At 32.8% G+C, this 15778-nt stretch overlaps 1 protein-coding gene across 1 annotated transcript in view; it reads right to left on the minus strand.

Moving 5' to 3' along the window:
- Positions 1-15778, minus strand: part of TEX15 (testis expressed 15, meiosis and synapsis associated) — a 53636-nt gene that overhangs the window by 4042 nt on the left and 33816 nt on the right. Inside the window, exons 5-7 of the mRNA XM_023520001.1 lie at positions 15611-15757; positions 14034-14196; positions 1072-8435 (exon numbers count right to left, since the gene is read on the minus strand). Of these exons, the coding sequence (XP_023375769.1) occupies positions 1072-8435; positions 14034-14196; positions 15611-15757 (7674 nt within the window). The remainder of the gene's footprint in view (positions 1-1071; positions 8436-14033; positions 14197-15610; positions 15758-15778) is intronic.

Here is a 15778-nt window from a genome sequence, read left to right on the forward strand (position 1 = left end):
CTTTGGTTTGTGTTCTTCCATGAAATCAACAAATAAACCTTTTCTAATATTTTCTGGCTTTTCTTCTCACTATTTACAACACCTTTTTAGTATTACCCTCATTTCACTCAAAGTGGAGTACACAACTTGTGTTCTTGTTGTGCTTTGGAAATATGTTTATAAACTGGTAGTTTAAGCATTTTCCTATAAATGCAGTATAATAAATTAGTTTCCTACTCTCTAAAACTAGTTTAAACTAATGGATACAACCAGAGTAAGCTGAGAAAGAATCCTACTTTTCATTTTGCATATAGGTTTTTCTTTCTTTACTTCTAAACTGAGAAATCCTTAAAAAGTAAGGGCAACTGTCAGAATGGGCTCTGGAGTCACACCGCCTGGTTTTACATCTGGGCTCTCCCATTACTAACTCTGTGACCTTGGGAAAGTTATTTAACCTTTCTATGTCTCATTTTCCAGACCTTTAAATAAGACAATTATAGTGCCTATATCATCGGTCTTTTGAAAATAAAAAGAATATCTGTGCAATTATTACAACAGTGCCAAGCACACAATAAATGCTGTATAAATTTTCTTAAAATGTGTTTACGTAGGACTTCTTCTAACTCTTTCATAATCATCTATTTAAAAATATCTGTTCTATTTTCCCTTGTAGATGATAATGGTCAAAAACAAAGGCTCTATTAGCCAGTTTTTAATATTTGCTACGTTAAGTATAGCTTTGTTATATAGAAGCTATTCAGCAAATACTTGGTCATTCACTTAACTCACATTCATAATATTGGACCTTCCCTTAACAAGTCATTAAAATTCACATCCTTCCAAGAAATAGTTTCTAAGTTAAATAATTTAGTTTGCAAATTTAAAAGACATTTGCAAGGCATCTCTCATATAATCATTTATATCTTAATAGATAATATAAATTGTTGAATCCAATACTTTAGTAAATTGATTTTGCAAGGCAATATTTAAAGCGTTCTCGATTTTTACCGTTCTGCAAATTACTTATTTGCTTAGACTAGACTTGTTCTCAAAAAGACTACTACATAGGTTTCGTTTTGAAACATTCATTACCTTTTGTTTTTTACAGCTGGAAACAGTAGTGCTTTTCTCTTGTTTCTGAGAGTCTTTACATTTGTCTAAAGTAATAGGCCGTTTTTTAGAAGAATTTGAAACATTTTTCATAACACACTCTGAAGTTGAGGCTACCTTCATACAAGTACTGGATTTACTGATATTCTTCCTAGGTTTTACAGGAACATTCACTTTTTCTTTTCTCTTCAGACCATTAGTCTTCTTTCTATTATGCAGTATTTGGCATAGGATAAAGGAAACGGTTAATTCAGCATTTTTAGCACATATTATCTTCATATGTTCAATAGTTTTCATGACTTTCATAACATGGGCCATTTTCCCTAAATCTTTCCGAGGGGAAGCCGTTAAATTTTTGAGCAACGTAGAAAACTGACTGTAGTTATATTCTAACTCCATCACAGTGCTTCCGTAATTTATGGATGCTATATATGGCACAAAGTCAATATATGTGGAAACTGAATACTTAGACTTCTTTAGAAGTTTTTTTATTTCTGAAAGTTCTTCCAGTTCTCTTGAGAACAAATGAAGAGCATATGAGCAATTAACAACTTCATTATATTTGCAGGTAATATCCAAATCTTTCTTACATTCAGAAATAGCAGTCTCTATCACTTTCCAAAGACAATCTTTTGAGTTATCTTTAAGAAATGAAAAGGAAGCCATTTTTTCTTGGCATTGAACCAGATCAGGAAGAAGTGACAAATCAAACCAAAGCATACCTCGAAATCTCTGTTTGTCTAGTTTCTTTGCCATTGAGTTTTTAAGAAAATGCATTGTTTCAGAGAGCATGGCAATTTCAATATAGGTTTCAATAGCTTCAGGTTTTAAAATTACAGCATCGTGGTTGTGACTTTTTACCACATCCAAAACGTTTTCTTCTGTGATGAAAATATTATCTAAGTTATCTTCTTGCAGCACATGAAAGTACTTTTTTAAATTTTCTAAGTGATCAGCACACTTCAAAGTGAGTTCTTGTAATTTTTCAAAGTCTGCAAATTCAGCTTGATCCAACATTTCACTAATACAACAAATATCTGGGTGCGAAAGCAACATATTGTTAAATCTACAGTTTTCTATGCTAATTGTTGCTTTGTTTATTAGATCATTTGACTTTCTGGAAGCAATCACAGTATTCTCAAGTCCAATGTTGGAAACTTGTTCACTGCTTAAATCTTTAGACAATGTATCACATATCTTTTGCAGCTTAGAAAAAGAATGTTGATTCATTCTGAGTAGTGTTTCTTTGTTCTTCTGTCCTGAGCATTTTTTGTTGAAAGACTGTCTCTTCTCTTTCCAAACAAGACTTTTCGCAGCATCAAAAAAGATATGTTCCAGACCATAAAGAGATATTTTAATACCTACTGCCTCACTGCTCTTGATAAAATTAACTTTTGAGGAGATCATTTCAATGATAATCCACAGATGGTCTTGTTTTCCTGGACAGGAATCAACTTTAGGAGACTGCCCATACATACTGATCAACTTTAAAGTGCTTTTTCTTAAGGTTTCTAGGTCTCCTAAACTATCTCCAAAGTTAACTCCACAGGTAAATGGAACAGAAAGAGAAAAGTCAAAGCAATCATAACAATGCTTCAGTATTGCCTCACATTCATTAATCTGTCGTTTGTATTTTAAGACTGCATAGTATGAACGGTTTTCCCTTTTGGTTTCTTCAAACAGTTCAATTAATTGATCATGATAGTTCTGTAACTCACAGAACGCATTATATTTTAACCTTCCTTGAAAAGCAGGATAGAAATTGGATTGTTGTTGAAATCCACGTGGCTTGCCAAGCAGCTCACTGTACAGTGTCTCATCATACCAAAGCAGGCTTCGGAATGTGGGTTCACCTCTTAAGAGCCTTTTTTTGTTTTCAATGAATTGGACAGTTTCCATCATCATTTGGAGTTCTACCAAGGAGTCAACAGCGCACGGTTTTAATATGTGTTTGCAATTATTCCACACGTTTTGTTCTACCAACAGTTCTCTTGAAATCAAGATTTGTTCAAGTGAACATTCTTGCTTTCTTTCAAAAGCTCCAACAAATAAAGGGAGAATGTTTTGACAAACCTTGGTTTCTTCCTGTAGACTCTGCAAAGATGATGCTTCATCTGCCCTCCTCAAAATTTGATCTAGCCTACCTATAAGACCCAAATGATTAGCTGAGCAATGTTTTTCTTTTAATTCATTCGTGTATAATGTAGGCTTCTTTTGAGGAGTAGTGACTTTGGAGTTTTCAGAGTGAGCATATGAAACAGGCATATGATTCATTCCTATAATGTCTGGTTTGGAATTACAGGCTATTTCTGAATGTAAGGTGGAGTGAGACTGAGAGCCATTACTAACTTTAACTCTCCCCTTTTTCTCTCTTTTGTTAAGCTGATTAGAAACTGTGTTATTCAAAGAGATTGCCTCAGTACTATTTTTAATGCTTAGGTGAGAATCAATCAAGTTATTTTTAACTGTTTTCTCACTTAAGTAACTCGCTTCTAAAATCTTATTCTTTTGATTTCTGTAGTCAGTCTTAACAGTTGATCCTTCAGTCATGCTTTTTTTGTGAACTGAATCTTTTGCTTTTTCTGGTTGTTTAACTTTCCTCGTTTTTCTGTCCTGAATGTTTTTCTTTGCAATACATTTTTTGGAAGAACTCTTTACATTACCTTTCAAGAGCAGAGAACTATCACTGGAGGACAGTCTTTTCATTACATTTTTCCTATGACTTTTACTTTCTTCAGTTATTGGTATGAGATCCAAATCAGAATTCTCAATAACATTTGTTTCATTCCCATCTACATGGAAACAACTACTTGGAGAGGACTGTTCTGTCTTAAGAAGCTCCTGCTCCTTTCCACCACATCCTTGCTGACAGTGTGGTACATTGGTGGATGCTGCAAAAGAATCTACAGCAAAACTTCTCTGTATCTCCAAATAAGATTTCGAAGATTCTCCCTCACTATCTGTCATTGGAGCAGTTGACAACAATTGAGGAATACTGTAACACTTTTTGCTTGTCACTGGAGTTAGATTTAATGGGTCCATAAGGATGCTTCCTGTAATAGCGCCTGGTTTGGAGCTCTCATTAGGAGCTGTCCATTTTTCTGCAGGAAGATCTACTTCCAGGTTTCTTTTATAACCAGATAAAATAAGGTTATCTGGTTTGTAGATATCAACGTTTAAAAAGTGCTTCACATTTGATTCTAAGACTGAAATAACTATGTCAGTTTTCACCTCTGTGTGAGCTATACAAGCTGCATCATAATTTTTGTCTGTGCTAAAACTTAAATTGTTTTCATTTATGCATCTTAAAGATACTGAATTACTTTTATTTATTATTTCAGTAGCCTCAACATTGTCTTTTATTGCATCTTCATCATGTTCTGAATGGTTCTCAAGCTTTTCATATTTACTAATGTTAGACAAAGACTTTATGTCAATTTGATTTTCTTTTTCGGTTAGTTTCTCATCTGGGCAGTCTGGGGAAAAGAGGCACCCAATGTTTCCAGAAGAGGGTTGAAGTTCAGATGATCTTGGATTTCTCTTACTGCTTGTGTCATAAGCCAACTGACTTGTACTTTGGGATGAGGAGCACAGGGATAACTGTGACTCAGGGTATTCTTGATCACAAAATTCTGTCACGTGAATAGTGGTGTGACTTCTTGAGACACTGCTGGACACATTTTTCTTAGAAAAGCACTTTGTTATTCTCTCTCCATTTGTTTTGTAAGTCTTGTACTTTGATACATGAGTTAATGATTTATCAACTTCAAATTCCAAAGCTCTTTTCTCTCCAGGTTTGTCATTTTTTCTTTTTGACAAAAAATGCTTAGTGGAATAATATCTTCTTTCAGAAAAAGAACTATAACCTTGAAGGTCACAACTTTCCCAGAAATTATTGCATATTATTGCATATGCTTTTGGTAATGGGCTCTTTCTTTTTTCTCCCACTTTAGTTATAAGCTGCAAAGATGTGTGAACTCTTCTATGAGCTTTTTTTAAGTGAAGAACAGCTCTGTCAAGTTTTTTGGAAAGACGTTTGCTTTTACATAAAGATGCTTCACTGTTTAGAATATCCAAAACACTCCTAATGTGTTTTTCTGACCTTGAAAAGGTTTTAATTCGTCCTTCAGATAATGAAGAAAAACATTCAAATGCGTCTTGACTGGTTAGCCTCCTCCTCTTTTCACAAATTTCATGATGTCTTAGGTCATTACGTGGTATGTTCTGGTCCCTAAAAGGTGCATGTGGCTTTCTTTTGCTAATTCTTGATTCTGTGTCCTTTTTACTTCTAGTATCATTATAATCAGTTTTTGACTCTGTAAGGGGATATATGCTTTTGTTACTTATTGTTGTGGCATTAGAAGATTCAGTAAGCAAAGTTCCACTGTTTTGTTCTTCAGGCATGTGATTCATGTGTGTATTATGACTCAAGTCGAAAGAAAGTGAGATTTCTGACTTATTCACTAGTCTCGATTCTTGCCTTATATTACCAAATTCATCTTCACAAGGATAATCTGAATTTTCACCAGAACACTGGGAATAAATTTCAAATCCTGGAACTTTCTCCTCCTCATTTATTTCTGTTTTTCTGGCTTCAGCTACATATTTATCAAAATTATCTTTCATTGCAAGGGATTTAATAGTGGCACTGAATTCTGGCATAACTATATTAGTAATTCTAACTTGTAGATCTGGAAGTAAAATTGGGTTGAAGAACTCTGTTTTGTTTTTTTGTATAGAGGGATAAAAACAATTACTTTCCTCAGAGTAATGCTGATCACTGTTCTCTCTTCTTGTGGTGCTTTTCAAAACTTCCTTCTCCCCATTATTGCTTTCTAAAAGACCTTCCCAATCAATACGAGACTTCAGAGCCTCATATGAGGCCCTAAATTCTTCATATAGTGTATTTCCATGGCTATGAGTATCTTGTCGAAACAGAAAAGCATCATCACACTGTTCTGATCCTACTTCGATCTCATTTTCCAATTCAAAACTTTGAAGAACTAAGTTGTCACTTAATGAATGATGAAAAGACTCATTTAATTTATTTTTATCTATATCCATTTCACAATCAGAAACCCTGTGTTTTACTAACAAATGGAAATCTGGAATCTCAGAAGAACAAGTTTCTTTAAACTGGTATCTCTGGTATTCATGATTTGTGTCTGAGGGCACTATAGTACCAGTTATCTGGACTACAGCATTTGAGTCTACATGCACTGAAGAACCTGCAATTTTGGGAAATATGGAAGCCAAAGGCTTTATATTCCTTCTGGTATTTTGAGTATCTTCTTGTTTTATGGCAGTGATAGTATCTTCAGTTTCTAATAATGCAGTTTCTGGTGATGCATATTTTTTCCAAGTCAGATTAAACATGGTAGAAAATTCTTCAGAACTCAGAAATTCTACACTATTGTAATTTGTATTCTCCCTCCTTTCATCCATATTGGTGAAATTTTTGTTTGTATGAAAACTTTGCTCCTCATTTCTGCATATATTTGCTATGTTGTTTTCTGTAGATGAAACAGTATCTTTTTCTTTAGCCTCATTTTGGTTTTCGTTATTATTTCTTTGTTCTCTGAAATCAGTATTCAGGTGTATATCATTATTCAACTGTGCATAACAGAACAGAGTATGATCTTGACCTTTATCATCAATTTGAGGGGTTCCTTTGCTGTCTCTCTGAATGTTCTCAAATGACACTGGATCATTTTCATTTTTCCTATGGACATACATATTTTCTCTAGCTATGTTGCAATTTGAATTGTCATGAGCTATTTTAATGTCATGAGATGAAGTAACTGTACCAAGGGGCAATTCTTTGGTTTGGAGAATGTCTTTTGCTTCCTGGAAAGCATCAGTTACAATGCTAACACAGTTCTTCTGATTTGGTTTTTCCAATTTCTGTTCCATTAGTTTCTGAGAAATGGTAAAACTTGTATGAATGTTACCTTCATATGCCAAAGAGTATTGAGGATGCTTTTGTGAAAGGCTCTCCACTCTTGCAGTAGGATTACTTGGTAATTCCAATGCTAGACAATCTAACTCATACTTTTCCTTTGTAGTAGATGCGGAAGGTTTTGATATTTCTAAATCCCGAGTGATTAATATTTGATCGTAGTCTTTCTCAAAAGAATGAAGACTCTCATCCTCTTCGTATTCTTGGTGCAAAGAAATGTAACTATCTACTGGACTGTTTTTTGTTTCATTAGCACAATAATTATGAATTTCTTTCCACAAATTTTGCTCTCTTCCATATCTGGAATTGTCTTCTGGGCCAGTGAAGCTTCTCACCTTTCCAATATTTTGAATGTACTCAGGTATGCTTTCTTTCCCTTGGAATGAAAAAACTGTAGACATCTGGTGACCAGTCTGATATATAGAAGACTGTGATTCCTGAGAAATGTGACTATTATACCCTTTTTTACAAGTATTCACTGATTTATAAGAGTTAAATGGCTCACTATTTTGTTCCATTAAAAGTGGGATGTTGATTCTCTGTTGAGATTGCTGGGCTTGTTCCTCACTGTGTTTTTGGTTTTCACCTTCTGAAATGACATTTGACAGACACATTGGAAATGGAAAATTGTCTTGGCCCTGACAATGTCCTTCCATGGTAATTTTATTGGAAGTTGTATAATCACAGTTCTTAGAGCCCATTTTGTGAGTCTGAGATTGTGAATCATCAAAAGAAATTTTGAAGCAAGAGGTATCCAAACAATTCCTAAGAATAGCATGGTCACCAGGCATGACTTCAGATGAGGAGGCAGAATTAGTTGGCATAGACAGGTTTATTTCTGGATTAACAAAATCTAAACTCTTCCCAAATGGCAAAAGCTCATTTAAAGCTGTCATATTATGTTTTCTCATGCTTTCTTCTCTCCTCATCAGTCTTGGGTCTTTGATGAGTTTTGAAGTAATAACTGTGCTCGAGCCAGCATTATTATAAAGGGGAAAAGCACCAGAAAGACCACTTAAAATATTTTTAAGATGCGTCCAATTTAACAAGAGATCATCACTAATACTTTCTCTGGTATCACTGGGAATAAGTGAAAGACCTGAATCATATGCATGTACTTGAGAAGTGTCTCTACATTCTGTTAAATTGTAATCCATGTGTCCACTGCATGTTTCAAGTGCAGAAATGTTCCCACTTTGCACATTTCCATAGGAATTAGAAATATTTGAGCTGGAAGGATTTATCTCTAAATTTAGTGCATTGCATGAACAGTTTTCCTGAACAAATGGATCTACAGGTTTCCTGAAATGCTCAAAGATGACTGTAGCATCTTTTCCTTTTCCAATCCTTTTGGCCACTGTACAGTTATTCAGAGAGCATGTTCTTTCTGTGGAAATAATAAGAAAATAAGAAAAAAATAGGAAGAAAAAGTACTTCTACATACAACTCTATTAATACAAGTAAACTATGTCATGAGTGATTTTAACTGAAAATTCATCAAATATCCTAGATGAATAGAGAATGTTCTCAGCAGAAAAAATGAGGAGAGAAGAGGATGAATTACAAACCAATACAGTGTAAATTATGGAGCATGAAACTCTGTCCTGGAGACTTTACTAAAGAAAGTATTTGCCATAAAAAAACTTGGATTCTGTCAAATATTAAGAAACAGAAAAATTAAATAGTAATAAAAATGTTGATCATAGGCTAGGTACTTCTCATATTAATTTCCTATATTCAAATATTTAACAATAGAATCTACATGTTAATAGGTAAAATTGTCTCCCTCTAACTACTGTTACCTTGCTTTTTTTCCCTCTATTGCTGGAGAACAAAAAACTGAAAGGAAAGAGAAATGATGTGGAGAAGTAGGAGAGAAAAAGATCAAAAGGTTCCACAAAATCCTTCCTAGCATCCAAAGCAAACTACTACCCCTGCTGCACAGTGAAACAAATATTCCTGCAAATAGTATATGTAAATAAAACACAGAAAATAAAAGCAAATTTTCTTTTATAATTCATAAAAATGTATTCTTAAAATTTCAGAAATAACTTCATGTTATAACAAAGGGACTTATCAAAATGCATATTTAGCAAGTATTCAGAAAGTATTCATAGCTAAGAACACCATAAAACACCTTTATTAAAACAGAAATTAATGATGAGAAATTGCTTGTGAGATTTATGACATACATAAAGTTATAATCACATTACCGGGAAGTACTATAAAAGTTCTTTTTCACAATACATTAAAAGACCACTAGGAAGTACCATGACGTTTTTTCCCCCATAATACAGTAAAAGATTGATTTGTTGAAGATTTTTAAATTCTATAACCATTTGTGATTATATTTTTTAATCTCAGTAAGCTATAGTATAAATATGACCACAAATAGAGATGTAGTTCTTGAGAGGGAGCTATAGTAAACAGAAAAATGAAAGGTAGATTCAGATACCTCCTTATACAAAAATAAAATAAAATTCATTGTTAATAAATAAAAACCATAAAAATATTAGAAGGAAATATGGAGGAATAGTTTTATAATCTTGGGATAGGAAAGTACTTTTTAAGCATGACTAGAAAGCAGAAAACCAAAAATTAAAAAATGATGGCAGTTACATATAAATTAAATATTTTAATAGCCAAAATACACAATCAACGAAACTCAATAAACTGAAAGAAAGTATATTTCGAATGAGACAACTTAGTACATCACTAGATATGTTAGAATACATAAAGAGTATATAGGAACATTCAAAAGATTAATAAAAAGAACACAATAGAAAAGTGGACAAAGTATATGAACAAAAGAATCACAGATTAAATGAAAACTGTCAGCAAACAAAAAGATGTTCAATCCCACTAAATAAACAATATGATTCATATTAAAAAATTTTTAATTGGCAAAGATTTGGGAGGATAATTAATACTCTGCATATGTAAGCACTCCTTCATACTGTTTATGGGAGTATAAATTGGTACTAATTTCCTGGGAAAGAAAATCTACAGTAGTCATCAAAATATAATGTATAATCATCTATACCCAGCACTTTTACTTGCATTAATACCTTTGATATATGCACAAGAATTTTTAGTACAGTAATTCAAGACAGCTGAAAGCTAGAAACTTATCAATATGGGACTAGTTAAATAAATATGACATATCAATCATTATAAAAGTACCATGTATACATGCTATAAAAAAATGCCCTAGAAAAAGAATGTTATGTAGTTATTACAAAAATTAAAGGCAAACCAACATGGGAAGAGAAACCTAATCACTTAAATTTATTTAATAATCTCGAATTTCATGAATATATGGTAAATGCATATTAACATATAATGTGGATGACTTATAAAGTACTTAGTGTGGCTGCCAAGGACGGTTTTTCTAAGTGCCTTATGTTTATTCACTCATTTAATCTTTATAACATTTCCATTTTATTGATGAGGAAGTGAAGTTAAGAGTGACTTGCCTAGGATCACAGTTTATAGGCAACAGAACCTTAATCACTATGTTACGTTGTTTAAAACAAAGTCGTTTTAAATTTATTATTTTGGGCATTTTCATTAAATAATACATGAAAAGTGGAGAACCCAACATCTTCAACAATATAAGAAGTTGTAACAAGATGACATTTCAATTAACAAAGCAAACTAATAAAGTTATGAGCACTATATATTCTGTGGTGATGGAAATGTTCTTTATATCAGTGCTATCCAATACAGTAGCCAACAGATAAATGTGGTTACTGAGCACTTGAAATATGCCTGGTGTAACTGAGAAATTAAAATTTTAATTTAATTTGATTTTAACTAACTTAAATTTAAGTAGTCACATATAACTAACGGTTACTGTACAGGACGGCATAGGTCTACAGTACTCTAGAGGAAGATGATTGTGATGACCAATGCATGTGGCCTTGACTATGGGCATAATATTGGTATTCCTCAAAGTTTATCATGCTGACAGGCATCATCCTTGGATTAAAGTAATAAAGCAAGACTATGGATGGGCTGAAGTAGAAGTGGAGGAAAGGTCCTTATCTAATGTCTCAATTTTAAGCCTTCCAACAGAGGGATAATGTAGATAAGAATAACCAGGCAGATCAAACAGAAATTTGAGCAAATTTAATCAACTAGACCTGATAGACATCTGTAGAACACACTACCCAACAACAGCAAAATATCCATTCTTCTTAAGTGCACATTGAACATTCTCCAGGACAGACCATTTGTTAGGCTACAAAATAAATCTCAATAAATTAAAAGAATAGAATAATACAAATTATGCTCTCCAACCACAATAGAATGAAATAAGAAATCAACAGCAGGAAATTTGGGAAGTTTACAAATACATAGAGGTTGAACTACATACTTCTAAAGAACTAATGGGTCAATTAAGAAATCAAAAGAGAAAATTAGAAAATACTTTGAGCTGAATGACAATGCAGATACAATATACCAAAACTTATGGGATATAGCTAAAACAGTACTTACAGTGAATTTATAGCTGTAAATGCATGTATTATCAAAGAAAGATTTCAAATCAATGACCTAATCTTCCACCTTAAGATAGCAGAAAAAGAACAAACTAAACCTAAAGCAAATAGAAAATAATAGCAAGAGTAATAAAATAGAGAATAAAAAAATAGGGAGGAAAAAAACCCCAATGAGTCTGAAGTTGGTTCTTTAAAAAGATCAACAAAATTGACATACCGACCAAGAAAAAAACAGAGAAGACTCAAATCAGTAGAATCACAAATTAGAGAGAGGATGTTACTACTGACCTTATAGAAATAAAAAGTACTATAAAGAAATACTATGAATAATGGTATGCCAATAAATTAGATAGGTTAGATGAAATGGGCAAATTCCTACAAAGACAAAACCAACAAAACTGAAGAAGAAAGATAAAATCTGAATGGGCCTACACAGTAAATGAAGAAACTAAATTAGTAAAAAAAAAAATTTTTTTAAACTTCCCACAAAAAAAAGCCCAGCCTCAAATGGCATCACTTGTGAAGTCTATCAAGTATTTAAAGAAGAATTAATGCCAATTCTTCACAAATTCTTCCTAAAACAATGGAAGAGAAGGAATTACTTCCCAACTATCTTAAGAGACCAGTACTACTCTCACACCAAAATCAAAGACATCACAAGAAATCTACAGGTCAATATCCCTTATGAATATGGACATAAAAGTCAACAAATTAGTAGTAAACTGATTCCAGAAACATAGAAAATGAATTGTATACCAAGGCTAAATGGGATTTATCTCAAGAATGTAAGGTTTGCTTTACATCTGAAAATCAGTGTGATATACCACAGTAACAGAGTGAAAATAAAAACAACACGATGACCTCAATAAGACACACCAAAAACATTTGACAAAATCTTTCACAATAAAAACACTCAAAGACCTAGGCATAGAAGGGAACTTACTTAACATGATAAAAGACATCAAAAAACCCCACAGCTAACATCATACTTACTGGTGAAAGATGGATGCTTTCCCTCTAAGTTCAGGAATAAGACAAGAATGTCCATTAAACATTCCACTGGAAGTCCTAGCCAGAACAATTAGGCAAGAAAAATAAAAGGCATCCAGTTTGGAAAGAAAGAAGTAAAACTATCTCTATTTGCAGATGACCTGATCTTGTATAAGTAAACCACTAAAAACTAGAACTAATAATGAGATCAACAAGGCTGCAGGATACACAAAAATCAACATTATTTATATATACTTGCAATGAGCAATACAAAAATGAAATTGATAAAATAACTATTTACAGTAAGATAAAAGAATAGCCTACGTAGGAATAAATTTAACAAAGAAGTGTAAAACTTATATCCTAAAATCTTCACTTCACGCCCACTAGGATGGCTATAATCAAAATGTCAGATAATAGCACGTTAACAAAGAAGCGAAGAAATCTTAACTCATACACTGCTGGTGTGAATGTAAATGGTGCAGCCACTTTGAAAAACAGTCTGGCAATTCCTCTAATGGTTAATATAGAGTTATCATATAACCCAGCAATTCTACATCCAGCTATTTACCCAAGAGAAATGAAAACACATGTCTATACCGAAACTCGTACAAGAATGTTCATAGCAGAATTATTCATAATTGCTAAAAAAGTGGAAACAACCCAAATGTCCATCAACTAATGATGGACAAATATAAGGTAATGTATTTATACAATGAAACATAATTTCATAAAAAGGAATGAAGTACTGATACATGCTGTAACTTGCAAGAACCTTGAAAATACTGTTAAGTGAAAGTCACCAGTCATGCAAGGCCACATATTTGACTTCACTTACACGAAGTGCCCAGAACAGGCAAATCCATAGAAACAGAAAGCAGATTAGTGATTGCTTAGGGGTGGAGAGACTGAGGGGAAATGGATATGATAAAGTTTCTTTTAGAGATGATATCGATTGCTTATCACCCTCACTAGGCTGGCAGAAACAAACATTTCTAAAAAGTACATGTGTTGGCAAGAATATAGATTAATTATGTAACCTGATGCAATCATTTTTGAAAAGTATGTTGACATCATCCTTGGATTGCATTGTACATTCCTCATGTAGATATACACTCTACTGAAAAACTCTTGCACATAGGCACTGAGACACTTATATGAATGTTTAAAATAGCAATGTCTGGAATATGAATAAAACTGGAATGTGTCCAAATATCCCCAGTCACAAAACAGAATGCTGTGTGTGTATGTGTACACATATGTATGAATGAAAATGAAGAAGCTAGTTATACATCAGCATGGAAGAATCACACAAATACATTGAGCTAAATAAGTCACAAAAATATCTACAATGTAATTCTGGATATAGAAAATTTAAAATAGGTAAAGCACAACGATTTTGCTTAGAGATTCAGAATATATTATAGAATAATATCCAGAAGTTGTAAAACTAGCAAAAATATTACTGAAGTAGAATAATACATGTATCTTACCAGCCCTCTTAGGAAATCCCGTTGAGAGGAATCTCAAGGATGTCATAAGGTGCCCATTATCTACTTTTTGACCAATAAATTTTACTGTTACAATTGCATATGGAAGACACTGTCTAGGTTTATCTACTGGCTTTGAAAAAACATTGTATTCATAGAAGTATACCTGAAAGATGAAGAAGAAAAAATAATATTTTTATGTTGATTAATTTTAGCTTGAATAAAAGCTCATATTTAAAAAAACTAATATAACTGCATGATGTATTTATTCATCTGCTTCCATATACCCACCCCTCTCCTCATCTTCTTTAACCCTAGTTTACATATATATGTGTGTGTGTATGTACATACACATATTTATTTTTTCAATTACAGTTCACATTCAATATTAGCTTCAGGTGTACAACAGTGATTAGACATTTCTGTAACTTATGAAGTAAATCCAGTACCTATCTGACACCCTGCATAGCTACTACAATATTACTGACTACACTCCCCATACTATACTCTACATATCCATGACTATTGTCTATTCATTTATCCTGCTCTCTAGATTCCACATATAAGTGAAATCATATGACATTTGTCTTTCTCTGTCTTACTACACTTAGCAAAATACCCTCTAGGTCTATCCATGTTGTTACAAATGGCAAGATTTCATTCTTTTTTTATGGCTAAGTAATATGCCATTGTATATACGTATCACCTCTTCTTTATCCATTCATCCAGTGATGAATACCCAGGTTGCCTCCACATCTTGGCTACTGTAAATAATGCTGCAATAAACATATAGATGTACATATCCCTTTGAAGTTGTATTTTAGGTTTCTTCAGATAAATACCCAGAATTGGGATTACTTGGTCTTTCTTTGTCTCTCAATCCTAATTTTTTTGAGGCTATATACATTTTTTCCCTACCATATATTTTTTCCTTGGTTGGAAAATGCTGACAGGAGCAGATACAATCTATTTTTAAATTTAAAAAGTATTTTTCCATTAGAAGTCCAATGTTTTGCATGTGCTGTGAACCACTATACTATATTTTATTTAGTTGGAAAAGTTAATTAGGAAAATAACCATAGCTTAATACATTTTATAGGGGCGAGCACATATAAACTTCTAGAAGGTTATCTTTATTTAATCATACATGATTATATATAATTTAATCTTCTGTAGAAGATTAAAGGCCTATCTCAGCAATATATGAAAGAAAATTGTTTCACATGTAATGACTGATACAAAAGCCTCCTCTGCAAAGTAAAAAGGATCAATAACATTATTCAAAATAGCCTTGTTTAAAAAAAGTTGGCATGTTTTGCAAGATAGGAATTAATCTACGAAACATCTAAATACAAGTAGCCACTTTACTTTGAACAAAGTTAAATATAAATTTGAAAACTGACATTCTCCGATCACAAATTTTAAAACATCTTTCACTATCCATTTATTTAAGGTCATATTATATTAAATGACTTAAAAGATTTTCCTTTAATATTTCGGAAAGTTATTTTAAGTTCTGTATTATACAATGTGAAGTGTGTGACTTTCAAGTAGTCAACTGGACTAAAAAGTTAACATACTGCTGAACTGTAGGCTTGTAGCTCAATGGTATCTTTCAGAGAAGGTGTACTTCTTGACATATGGCAATCAAAGTTAGGAGAGGGATCCAAAGAAACTTTGTTTTTATCCACTGAAGGCTGAATTTTCTTCACTTTTCCAAAAAGAACCTTAAAAAAAGACAAAAAAAA

Source organism: Pteropus vampyrus, unplaced genomic scaffold (genome assembly GCF_000151845.1).
Source record: "Pteropus vampyrus isolate Shadow unplaced genomic scaffold, Pvam_2.0 Scaffold8, whole genome shotgun sequence".
Taxonomy (NCBI): Eukaryota; Metazoa; Chordata; class Mammalia; order Chiroptera; family Pteropodidae; genus Pteropus; species Pteropus vampyrus.